Source organism: Monodon monoceros, unplaced genomic scaffold (genome assembly GCF_005190385.1).
Source record: "Monodon monoceros isolate NGI ecotype Baffin Bay Population unplaced genomic scaffold, NGI_Narwhal_1 Super_Scaffold_12, whole genome shotgun sequence".
In the NCBI taxonomy this organism is placed as follows: domain Eukaryota; kingdom Metazoa; phylum Chordata; class Mammalia; order Artiodactyla; family Monodontidae; genus Monodon; species Monodon monoceros.
Window position 1 is genome coordinate 110740785 of NW_021703768.1, and position 12813 is coordinate 110753597.

Here is a 12813-nt window from a genome sequence, read left to right on the forward strand (position 1 = left end):
AAAATAATTTATCAAGAGTTGACATGGTATGAAGCAAAGAGCATAGACCTTGAGGAAGAAACTCTTAGAGTCCTGAGCCTATTTTTCTTACCTATAATGTGGGGAAAATAATGCTTGCCTTGCAAGCTTACTAGGAGGAATCTTTAACATGTAGTCCCTTCATATATCTTACACTGAGGATTGAGGAGATGATAAATGTATTCTCTTAAGGTTTTGAGTGGTCTGGGAACAGGATGGAGTGACTAGAACTTGGGTGGCTGAAAGAAACCAGACTAGGAGTGATATTCTAGATGTCTGGAGACGTTAGAGCTCTGGAGAAAGCAGTTTTGTACACAGAGAAGCCTAGCAGTGTTAATGGCAGAGAGGGACCAGAGGGTGATCATGGTCACAGTTGAAAAATTTTTAAAAAAATATGTATACACATTTCCTGTATTAGTCTCTTTATTAAGGTCAAATTTATATAGAGTAAAAGGTATAGATTTTAGGTGTTCAGTGAGGGTTTTTTTTAAATTTATTTTTTAAAATTGAAGTATAGTTGATTTACAGTGTGTTAGTTTCAGGTATGTAGCACAGTGATTCAGTTATACATATATATTCTTTTTCAGATTCTTTTTCCCTTATAGGTTTTTACAAAATATTGAGTATAGTTCCCTGTGCTATGCAGTAGGTCCTTGTTGGTTATCTGTTTTATTTATAGTAGTGTTAATCCCATCCTCCTAATTTATCCCCCTGCCCTTCCCCTTTGGTAACCATAAGTTTGTTTTCTATGTCTGTGAGTCACAGTCAAATTTGATGGTATATGCTAGTTCCTCAGTGGGATATAAAATCAGTTCTCTGGCTTGGTGATTTTATCTAGAATTTGCTTAAGAGCCAAGGATATTTTGAGTATTTAATTATTTGGGTTCTGTATCAAGGTTCTTAGTGCCAGGTCTAAACTGGTTTTCTGCTTCCAATTTAGGAGTTGGTCGAGTGGACTACCTATCCCAGAATAAGTACTTGTTAGGTTTGGAGGGCATTTTGAGTTTCTCTTTGTTACAATCCTGCTTCTTTGAAAACTGGACTTACCTCTGCTTTATATTCTGATTTGTTTCTATGGTTTATGTTTTTTTTTTTTTAATACAAACAAATCTTTGGGATGGTTGGGAAATAAGAGGTTCACGATTTTTACAGATATGAATGATGGACCAAGTGTTATTCTCACTGTTTAAGCTTTACTTTTATCCATAATAGGATTATTTCTAAATTCCATTTTGTACTCTCATTTTTAAACTTTAATTTAATTATTTATTTTTAATTTTATTTATTTATTTTTGGCTGCATTGGGTCTTCGTTGCTGTGCGCGGGCTTTTCTCTGGTTGTGGTGAGCGGGGGCTACTGTTCGTTGCAGTGCACGGGCTTCTCATTGTGGTGGGTTCTTTTGTTACGGAGCCAGGGCTCTAGGTGCGCGGGCTTCAGTAGTTGCGTGGCATGTGGGCTTAGTTGCTCCGCAGCGTGTGGGAGCAACATTGGCATTGTTGCTCCCCTGCATTGGCAGGTGGATTCTTAACCACTGCGCCACCAGGGAAACCCTCTCACCTTTTTCGACAGAAGATACTGGGCATAATTTAGCCTTGTCTTTGAGTCAAAGTGATGTGTATTAGTTTCTGCTTCATTATCAGCTGTTACTTGTCACTTTTCCAATTATAATTAAAAATTATCAAAATACTTATTATAAAATCAAATTTTGGAACATTTATGTATAAAGAAAAGACATTCATGATCTTACTACAGTTTGGTATATTTCATTCTAGTCTTTTATGAAAACAAAATTGGAATTACACAGAACTGTGTCTTGTCTTTTTTTTTTTTTCCTCTCCTATGAGTTCACTTATTAAGAAAAACTTCCTGAGGACATTTAACATTCTTTGAAGAGATTGCTTTAAGGGTGTGGGTCATCACTTATTTAGCCAGTCTTCTATTATTGGATCTGATTAGATCTAGTTTGCTTCTAATCTGCCAGAGATTTGGAAAAGGATAACCTAACCTAATTAGTCTTCTATGTTGAATAGAAACAGATAGCTGTGACTTTGGACTTTAGCATATTTTCTGGTAGTAAATTGCATAGAACTAAATAAGCCTTTGGTATTATTCACAGTTTTGTGGTAGCAATAAGACTAGAACTGTACATGACATGTTAGTGTATTGGGCCTTGAATTATAATTGTTGCTTGGAGTCAGATTGGTGTAGTGGAGAAGGCATAGGTTTTGGAATTGAGGTTGGGTTTTGAATTCTATTTCTACCACTTAATAACTTTGTGACCTGCATATTATCTGATCTGTCTAGGTCTTTGTATCATCTGTAAATTGGGGATTACAATGTCTCTTTCCATAGTGGTTGTAACCATGATTAAATGACACATGCGCATTGCCTTGTTTCAACCTTAATGTCCCTTCTCGCCTTTTTATTACAGTTTACCAGTTAAATATATATCGTGATAAAATTTTAAATTGGTTAGTTTTTGAATTAATTATCATCTTTTTTTCAAAGGTTCTGGCCACTGCATTTGACACAACACTGGGAGGCAGAAAATTTGATGAGGTGCTAGTAAATCACTTCTGTGAGGAATTTGGGAAGAAATACAAGCTAGACATAAAGTCCAAAATCCGTGCATTATTACGACTGTCTCAAGAGTGTGAGAAACTCAAGAAATTGATGAGTGCAAATGCTTCAGACCTTCCTTTGAGCATCGAATGTTTTATGAATGATGTTGATGTATCTGGAACTATGAATAGGTAATCATATTAATATTTTGATGGTAAACTGAACTCTGATGTTTCTCTACTTATATTAGCCTTAATTAGCTAATTGTTGAAATTATATGGATGTTATATAACTTCAGTTCTATAGGTAAAAATCAGAGGCCATTCAGGATCTTGCCTTTATTTTATTTAAAAAAATTTTTATTTATTTATTTTTATGTTTGGCTGTGCCGCATGGCACATGGGATCTTAGTTCCCTGACTTGGGTTCGAACCCGCACCCCCTGCATTGGAAGCGCAGAGTCTTAACCACTGGACCGCCAGGGACGTCCAGATATTGCCTTTGATGTGAAGGCTGGGTTTGGTTAGTCTAATAATGTAGACTATTTCCAGGAAATTGGCAGTTCCTTTACATGTGCATGTATTACACGTGAGTTACCAGTTTTCATAAATTCAGGGCAAAGTGCTTTAGTGCAGGATTAAACTGAATTTGCTTTAGTCATTGATTCAGAAATTGGTGTTTTTGAGTAGTTCAGTATCACTTGAGGACAACGGGTCTTTTTGTATAATACTACAAGAATTCTGGGTAACTGACATTTCAGGGCTATCCTCAGAAATACCCAGAATGCTTCTGTTATCTGGTTAGGTTGCTTGGATGTTCTTTAGTATGTGAACTCTACTGGTAGAATTCAGGCAAGACTGATGGCTTGTTTGGAGAAGGGTGGCCTGAGCCATCTTCAGAAAATTGTGATGGAGTCAGAATTGCTTTTAATCTGCCACAATTAGATTACTGTGCCTAGTAACCAGATTTGTAGTCACCTTTCTCTTCTACTTGAAAGTGATGGTTTTCATTTTTATTAAACAGCAACTTTTTGTCTATCTATGATGTGTTAGCGGGGATCATACAGTATGTGTTTGGCTTCTTTTGTGTCTGGCTTCTTTAACTTAATGTTTCCTAGATTCATGTATTAGTACCTCATTGCTTTTTATGGCAAATAATACTACATTTGTGTGGGTATATCACATTTTATTTTTCCATTCATCAGTTGACGGACATTTGGGTTTCCACCTTTTAGCTATTGTGATGAGTGTTTCTATGAACATTCATGAACAAGTTGTTTGAGTATCTTGTTTTCAGTTCTTTTGGGTATATAGCTAGGAGGGGAATTGCTGGGTCATGTGGTAATCATATGTTTAGCTTTTTGAGGAATCACCAAGCTATTTTCAATGTGTCCAGTGCATCTCTAGTGGCAGTGCACACTTCTCTTCTAAAAGCTCAGAAGGGACTTCCCTGGTGATGCAGTGGTTAAGAATCCGCCTGCCAGTGCAGGGGACAAGGGTTTGAGCCCTGGTCCAGGAAAATCTCACATGCCGTGGAGCAACTAAGCCCATGCACCACAACTACTGAGCCTGCGCCCTAGAGCCTGTGAGCCACAACTGAGCCCTCATGCCACAGCTACTGAAGGCTGTGTGCCTAGAGCCCGTGCTCCACAGCAAGAGAAGCCACTGCAGTGAGAAGCCCACGCACCGCAATGAAAGGGTAGCCCCCTGCTCCCTGCAACTAGAGAAAGCCTGTGTGCAACAACGAAGACCCAATGCAGCCAAAAATAAAAAATAAATAATAAATAAATTCATTAAAAAAATAAAAGCTCAAATACTTATTTCACATAAAAATGAGTAAAATATAGTTACCATATGATTCAGCAGTTCCACTCCATACCCAAGAGAAATGAAAGCACATTTACACAAAAATTTATATATAAATGTTCTTAGCAGCACTACTTATAATACCCCCAAAATGGAAACGACCCAAATGCCCATCAACTGATAAAATAAACAAAATGTGATATGTCCATACAATGGAATATTATTTGACAATTAAAAAAAATGTTGTACAGATGCGTACTGTAGCATGGATGAACCCTGAAAAGTTTATGCTAGATGAAAGAAATAAGTTAAACTGGATTACATTTTGTCTAATTCTGTTTATATGAAATGTCCAGAATGAGTGGTTGCCTAGGGCTGGAGGGTTGGTGGGGGAGTTGGGAGAATAATGTTAATGGTGATGAAAATACTCTTTTTTAGGGTGATGAAAAGGTTTTAAAATCGATAGTGGTGATGTTTGCACAATTCTGAATATACTAAAAGCCATTGAATTGTACACTTTAAATGTGTCAATTCTATGGTATGTGAATTAAATTTCAATAAAACTTTAAAAAAAGGAACAACCTCTACTGTTGCTGCTGCCATCTTTCTAGAATGCTCTCTGTACCTTTGCTTTTCATGTTTTTATTTTGGACATTTTCAAATATGCAGCAAAACTGAAAGAATCTTACAGTGAACGTCCTTATCCTGCCACTTAGGGTCTACTGATAATATTAACTGTACTTGTTTTTACCACGTACCTATTGATCTGTTCATCTATCCATCCTTCCATCTACCCATCAATTTATTTATTTATTTAGACAAAGCTAAGAGTTTTAAAAAAATATTCATTCATTCATTCATTCATGCATTCTGCTCCAGGTCTTAGTTGCGGTATGTGGGATCTAGTTTCCCCACCAGGGATTGAACCTGGGCCCCGTGCATTGGGAGCGTGGAGTCTTAAACACTGGACCATCAAACCGTCATTTTAAACTGTTTCAGTTGCTACACATCCTCACCAAATATTGGTATTAGTGATCTTGAATTTTTGCCATTCTGGTGGGTGCATTCTATACCTCCACTATTTTTCTTTTTTTTTTTTGAGATGTAATTCATAAAAGTCACGCATTTAAAGTATATAATTCACTGGGTTTTAATATATTCATGGAAGTGTGCAGCCATTACCACAACCCAATTTAAGAATATTTTCATCACCTCATAAAGAAACTCTAAATGAGCTATCATTCTGTGAAGAGATGTGGAGGAACCTTAAATGTATATTTCTAAGCAAAAGAAGTCAACCTGAAGAGGCTGTATGATTCCAACTATATGACATTCTAGAACTATGTGACATTCTATATGACAACTATATGACCTTCTAGAAAAGGCAAAACTATGGAGACAGTAAAAAGATCAGTGGTTAGCCAGGGTTCAGTGGAAGGGAGGGATGAATAGGTAGAGTACAGAGGATTTTTAGGGTAGTGAAACTATTCAGTATGATGCTGTAATGGTGAATACTTACACCATTTGTCAAGTTATGTAGAACCCTAATTTACACTATCATGTATCAATATTGGCTCATCAGTTGTTAGAAATGTATCTTACTAATGCAAGATGTAACAGGGGAACTGGGTGTGGGGGTAAGAGGTGTATGGGAATTCTCTGTACATTTTGTTTATTTCTCTGTAAACCTAAAACCAGTCTTAAAAAATAAAGTGTATTAATTAAAGAGAAGAAAATATCTGTACCCATTAGCTGTCTTTCCCCATCTGTTCTTCCTCCCCCAAGCCCTAGGCAGTGGTTAATCTACTTTCTGTCTCTTTGGAGTTGGCAGTTCTGAACGTTGCATATAAATGGGGTCAGTCATATATAACGTGTTCTTTGTGATCGGCTTATTTCACCTAGCATATTGTTTTCAAAGTTCATCCATGTTCCAGCATGTATCAGTCACTTTTATTGTTTTTGTTCCTTTTTGCTGAATACACTTGATGGATAATAGGGTTTCTCACACTATTTTGCCTGTGAATAATGCTGATGTGAACATTCATGTGCAAATTTTGTGTAGTCATGTGTTTTCAATTGTCTTGGATAGATACCTAGAGTGGAATTGTTGGGTCATATGGGAGCACTATGTATAACATGCTGAGCAATTGCCAAACTCTTGCAAAGTGGCTACACCAATTTTACATTCCCACCAGGAATGTATGTGAGATCCAGTTTCTCTCCATCCTTGCCAGTACTTGTTATCTGTCTTTTTGATTATAGAGATTTATTTTACATAAAAGTGGAATGTGATTTAACCTATTATTGTTCTTTTCCTTAGAGGCAAATTTCTGGAGATGTGTGATGATCTCTTAGCTAGAGTGGAGCCACCACTCCGTAGTATTTTGGAACAGGCCAGTAAGTATTATTGTGACTGTTCATCTTGGGCTCTTTGGAAAATGTTAATTACTTTTTTTTTTTCCAGTTTTAACAAATTTTCATTGTATGAACTACTTCAGTGCGATATGAAACTTCTTTTTATCAATATCCTCCCCCTGGAGGACCTCCAATAGTGTCTAGGGAAATCTGATAGTTTTCCCAGGAAATGTAATTCAGATTCAAAGATGGATTTAAAGTCTCAGGTATTTCATGGTGGTAAAAATTGTCTTTAGCAGTGTTGCTGTGGTAGTCTTGTAGGTTTCTTTTGTTAGTGAATCTTTTGTTGAAAAATAAAGGGAGGATATGATAATCACATACTTAACAGGATGCTTTAATTTTATCTTGGGCTAAAAGGTGGAAGTTTGATTTAGGAATGCATTACTAATGTTCCGCAAACCTTTGACAAACCTTTTCCTAGAGTCCACTCTTGTGTTGGTTGCTATTTCATGGTGTTGAGATGTACTCTAATCTTGACACAGGCTCAGCTCTTAAATCAGAATGATTATCACAGATGGGCATGTTCTTTCCATACTGGGTCAGCCCATTTCTTTAAATAGCCCTTCTCAACAAATTGTCAGTGTTTGTTGCACAAAATGTGACCAGGAAATCAGGTGGGTTTTGTTTGTTTTTTAATTTTTATTTTTGGCTGCGTTGGGTCTTTGTTGCTGTGCGTGGGCTTTCTCTAGTTGCGGCTAGTGGGGGCTACTCTTTAGTTGCAGTGAGTGGGCTTCTCATTGTGGTGGCTTCTCTTATTGCAGAGTACGGGCTCTAGGCGCTCAGGCTTTAGCAGTTGTGGTGCACGGGCTTAGTTGCGGCATGTGGGATCTTCCCGGACCAGGGATTGAACCCGTGTCCCCTGCATTGGCAGGCGGATTCTTAACCACTGCGCCACCAGGGAGTTCCCACCCAGGTGGTATTAAGAGGTGTTTTATGAGTGACAGCAGAGCCTTGGTGTGTACCTTCTCTCCTTCTGATATGAGGAGATTGTACCTGTGTTATAATCTGGCCTATGCTTATACTCTGGCTGGAGTGCTGAAATGACTAGATGTGCATCTGCATACTTTTTTTTTTTTTGGCATGCCATGTCAGGGATAGTCCAATATTTTGAGGCCCTTTTATTTTCCTTATGGCCAGCTTAATTATTGATGTTTTAACGTTTATTTCTGTGAGGCTGTTTCCAAGATTGTAGGACTTGCGTACTGTAGGACATTAGGTATTCCTGACTCTCACCTCTTAAGTCCCAATATTGTCGTGCCACTCTGCCCTCATTATTTTGAGCGCGCACCTGTGTGTGTGTGCACGCTCACATGTTATTGTGGAGGGGATTAGGAGTGGTGGGGCTTTGTTATACATTTGTGAATTATTTTGTTGTGATAAGATGTTACATTGCTCTTTTTATTTCACTGTAAAATACTAATTAAAAGATTCTTTTAATATAAATGTCTATTCTAATTGTTTTTAAATAGAGTTAAAGAAAGAAGATATTTATGCAGTGGAGATAGTTGGTGGTGCAACACGAATCCCTGCAGTGAAAGAGAAAATCAGCAAATTTTTTGGTAAAGAACTTAGTACAACACTAAATGCCGATGAAGCTGTTACTAGAGGCTGTGCATTGCAGGTGAGCTTGCTTTCTTTCACAGGTAGCCATTTATACGTCATTGTAAATACAGCAGTGGTTTTATGTATCCAGCTAGTCTGAGATCAGCTCAGCGATCTTAAGGTCTAAGATTCTAAAACTTCTGTTTTAAAATTGGTATCAGAAGTCGTGTTCATAAATGGAATTGTTTGTACTATATAACATGTAATAAGATGAAATAAGTTACTAGAAACATACGTAAGCCTGAAATACCACTAGAATTTGGCGTATTTGTTGCATGAAGTAGTGTTATACATCAGTTAAATAAAGGTTGAGGTTAATGGAAAAGTAATGAGGAATAGCTAGATTATATGGGTGGTTTGACAAATGATAGACATTTATAAAACCACTTATTTAGGTACTATTAGGTTATTAATGTAAGTAGATGTCTTCTGAAGTCATTCTTTATAGGTATGGTAATAATTAGTTCATATGTCTACTTGCCAAATGGAATTTTTAAAAATTATTATTCTAGTGTGCAATCTTATCGCCTGCTTTCAAAGTCAGAGAATTTTCTATCACTGATGTAGTACCGTATCCAGTATCTCTGAGATGGAATTCTCCAGCTGAAGAAGGGTCAAGGTAATAATGTTTTTAAATCATTTTTTACTTAAGTGTTAAGTCTTAGAAAATACTCTCCATTTCAAGTTATACACATCTGTAATATTTTGCCGTAGTGCATGAAGCAAAGTGATTATTTAGTCATTCATCAGAATAAGTTTGTGTCCTTACTAGCTTCTTTTATTTGATCCTGCTGAAATAATTGGTGCCTTTTATGTGCTGATTGAAGTATATATATATGTTTAAAACTGACACTAGACACACACACACACACACACACACACATTTTTTTTTTCTTGAGAAGAGTAACTAGAGCTATACAGTAATTACAAATCTAGAATACATGGGTAAAAAGTGTTAGCAATGTCCTAAATTTGTGTTTTTGTCTTTTTCCTCTCTCTGTTCAGTGACTGTGAAGTCTTTTCAAAAAATCATGCTGCTCCTTTCTCTAAAGTACTCACATTTTATAGAAAGGAACCTTTCACTCTTGAGGCCTATTATAGCGCTCCTCAGGATTTGCCCTATCCAGATCCTGCTATAGGTAAGTAAAGAATTGGGAATTAAAAAAAAAAGAAAAAAAAATTATGTGTGCTTGGGAGAACTGGAATAGCAAAGCAAGTAGAGTATGCTGAAATTTAGGTATTTTAGATCACACGCACAAAAAAAACACTTTCAGTCGTATTACCAGGTTTAGAACCAGCAGGATGGTCATTATTTAATTGGATTTCCTATTGTGGGCTGTAGTTCTTGTTTTCTTTTTTTTTAATTAAAATTTTTTTAGTTTAGTTTTTATTTTTATTGATTGATTGATTGATTGATGCTCTGTGCGGCTTGCGGGAAGTTAGTTCCCCGACCAGGGATCAAACCCACGCCCTCGGCAGTGAAAGCACAGAGTCCTAACCACTGAACTGCCAGGGAATTCCCTGGGCTGTAGCTCTTGGTTAATGCACATTATTGTTATACCTTGTGCATAATGTGGTGCTAGTTACTGAAAGGAGTTGAGGAGATTCAATTCTGACCCTAACATAGAGTTAGGTATACACAGAAAATCATTAGAAAATTGTGATAATCAGTATCACAGGTTATGGAACCATGTTGGCTTGAGTCTTCATTGACTCTGAGAAACTTAGAATCTGGATATAATACCAGTCGAGGAGAGAGAAACTAGAGTTAATATGATAATTACGGAACTAGAATACATGGGTAAAGTATTAGGAATATCTTGACTGGCACTTAGAAGCTTGGAAAGTTAACCTACTCTGTTTTCCTCATTTGTAAAACAGGACTAGGTGTGATAATTCATACTTTACAGAGTTTTATGAATTAAAAAACATAAGCAAAACCCTGGTATAGTAACTGAATCTAGAAATGGCAGTTTCTTGATAAGTCACAAGCAGTATGGAATCACTGGGGTTTTCAGTAGAGGAAAGTGGGACAAATCTATTCTAGGAATTTATCTGGCAGTAGCCTATAAAGATGAATTGGAGTAAGGCACTGGAGGGAAGGACATGTTTGAAGAGTTAGGAGGTACTTGAGTCCTTAATTGAGACAAGATAAATAAGAGTTTGACTATTTGTGAGAGAGGAAGGAGAAATCTGATGATTTAGTAAGATTCTAAGAGTGCCCACTTTGCTTATTTGAAGTATCATGTTACTGACCTTTCACTGAGAAATGGACATAACCTGGCAGTATGGGCATGTATTTGTGTTTGAATTCATCCTCTTAGGTTATGTGTTCTCTTTTGTCTTTCTTATGTCCTTAGCTCAGTTTTCAGTTCAGAAAGTCACCCCTCAGTCTGATGGCTCCAGTTCAAAAGTGAAAGTCAAGGTTCGAGTAAATGTCCATGGCATCTTCAGTGTGTCCAGTGCATCTCTAGTGGAAGTGCACAAGTTTGAAGAAAATGAGGAACCGATGGAAACAGATCAGAATGCAAAGGAGGAAGAGGTAATCTAGACAATCTTATACCATTTTAGGCCATTCATAATGGCTCAGAGGTGACACTTGTCTAGAAATTCTAGCAAATAGACTGGGTGACAGAGCTGCTGAGAGTAGGTTTGCATGCGTACCCCATCATATGTGAGCTAGCACAAAGTCTTTATACAGAATTTGTATAGAAGTGGAACATAGTTGGCTTCCTCCTTCAGACCATGCACCTCTCAATTTGACTTATTCTTGGTTCTTTCTGATTACTGGGGAATGCTGAGTCTCAGTTGATTATTTCCACAGTTAGCATAGAATTCACACTCATTTGTTGGAATTATGCACTGGGTCTTGTACTTACTGTGTATAAAAATCAAGGCTTTATAAAACTATAAATGTTTGGGGTCTCATCCCCACAGATTTTGTTTGACTTGGTCTGGGCTAGAGCCCAGGTGTCAGTTTTAAAAGCCTCCAAGGTCATTATAATGTGCTGCAGGCATTGAAAGCCAGTGTGATTCAAGGTCTCTACAAACTTCTCCCTTCTTTGTCATTTCTGTCAGCCTTTGTTCTTTTAACACCTTTAACAGAATTTTCAAGGTGTCCACCTCCCGTAATGTACACAGTGGTTGTACTTTTGAGGATGGAAAGGCTGATTTGAAAACTGCTAGAAAAAGTTAAGACTTTTGAGAGAAATGTATTCATGAGGAAGCTAGGAGAAACTCATGCTTTCTTTGGATTTTATTGTGTTAAATATTGCCACGCTGTGTGCTTATAAGTACTGCTATGGTTTTACAATGTAGTTCTATAGCCGCTCCTATTTATATAAGGACAAGGCAAGAGTTATTTCCATTGTACAGATGTAGTAACCGAGATCCAGAGAGGAAAACTTTCATGTTCTAAGTGTAACATATGTGTTATAGCTGGAATTTGAGTCTGGGTTGTCTGATTGTTGGTAATTCGTAGGAATTCCACATCATGTGATTTTGCCAATGTGTCATGAAGGTTGCTTAGTCTTTCACTAGTATTTCCTAGTTTCAGGATTTGATGTGACCTGTTTTTCAGAAGATGCAAGTGGATCAGGAGGAACCACATGTTGAAGAGCAACAGCAGCAGACACCAGCAGAAAATAAGGCAGAGTCTGAAGAAATGGAGGTATGAATTGTGTTTTAGAGTATGATTTGCCGTCTTTTTACATAATGGTTTTGGCTGACATATCATGTCTTGGAAGGGAATTATATTAGAAATCTTCATTTATCTGAACAGTCTTTAAAGCAAGATTTTGTAGTATGGTTGGAAAGTATCTTTGGCAAAATGGTCTTTGAACTTCAGTCTGGATGGTTTGTGGGAAGGAAGCACTCATAAGCCCTAGTTTTACTAGGCTAGTGATTGGTTCATGCTGGTTTCTGAATGGCTGTTACTAATAGTCATCCTACCCATAATTTATTCTTTACTAATAAACAATGAAAGGCGTTTCTTTCAAATTTTGTCAACTCTCTGAAACTTGTCTTTTTGTTGAAATACAGTTTTCAATAATAATGTTTTGAAATATATTTTGTAAATAATGTTAATATTTATCCCAAGTATTTAAATGAATATGTAGCATTTTTGGATCCTTTACAACCTGTTCTTTAACTTTTGAGTTTTCATGTTTAAATTTTGTCATCAGCATTGAAAACAGCTTTTCTTTCAAATTATTTGACATTGCAGTGTATAATTTCACCTTCTAATGTATTTCTGATTGTGGCATTTAAAAAAGTTTGGCAGAGCCTTTAGGAGGCTTAAGTCTGGTACCCATTTTCATGTCAGTTAACAAATTTTATTCCTTTAGCTGTGCAAATAATTGTAACAAAAAAAATGCAGAGGAAATCATCCTCATAGATGCTTTAGTGTACTG

At 36.9% G+C, this 12813-nt stretch overlaps 1 protein-coding gene across 1 annotated transcript in view; it reads left to right on the plus strand.

Moving 5' to 3' along the window:
* The window catches only part of HSPA4 (heat shock protein family A (Hsp70) member 4), a 42817-nt gene that overhangs the window by 21196 nt on the left and 8808 nt on the right, over positions 1–12813 (plus strand). The window contains exons 7-13 of the mRNA XM_029217300.1: positions 2527–2771; positions 6705–6781; positions 8269–8420; positions 8914–9020; positions 9407–9540; positions 10762–10943; positions 11982–12071. Coding sequence (XP_029073133.1) covers positions 2527–2771; positions 6705–6781; positions 8269–8420; positions 8914–9020; positions 9407–9540; positions 10762–10943; positions 11982–12071 — 987 coding nt within the window. The remainder of the gene's footprint in view (positions 1–2526; positions 2772–6704; positions 6782–8268; positions 8421–8913; positions 9021–9406; positions 9541–10761; positions 10944–11981; positions 12072–12813) is intronic.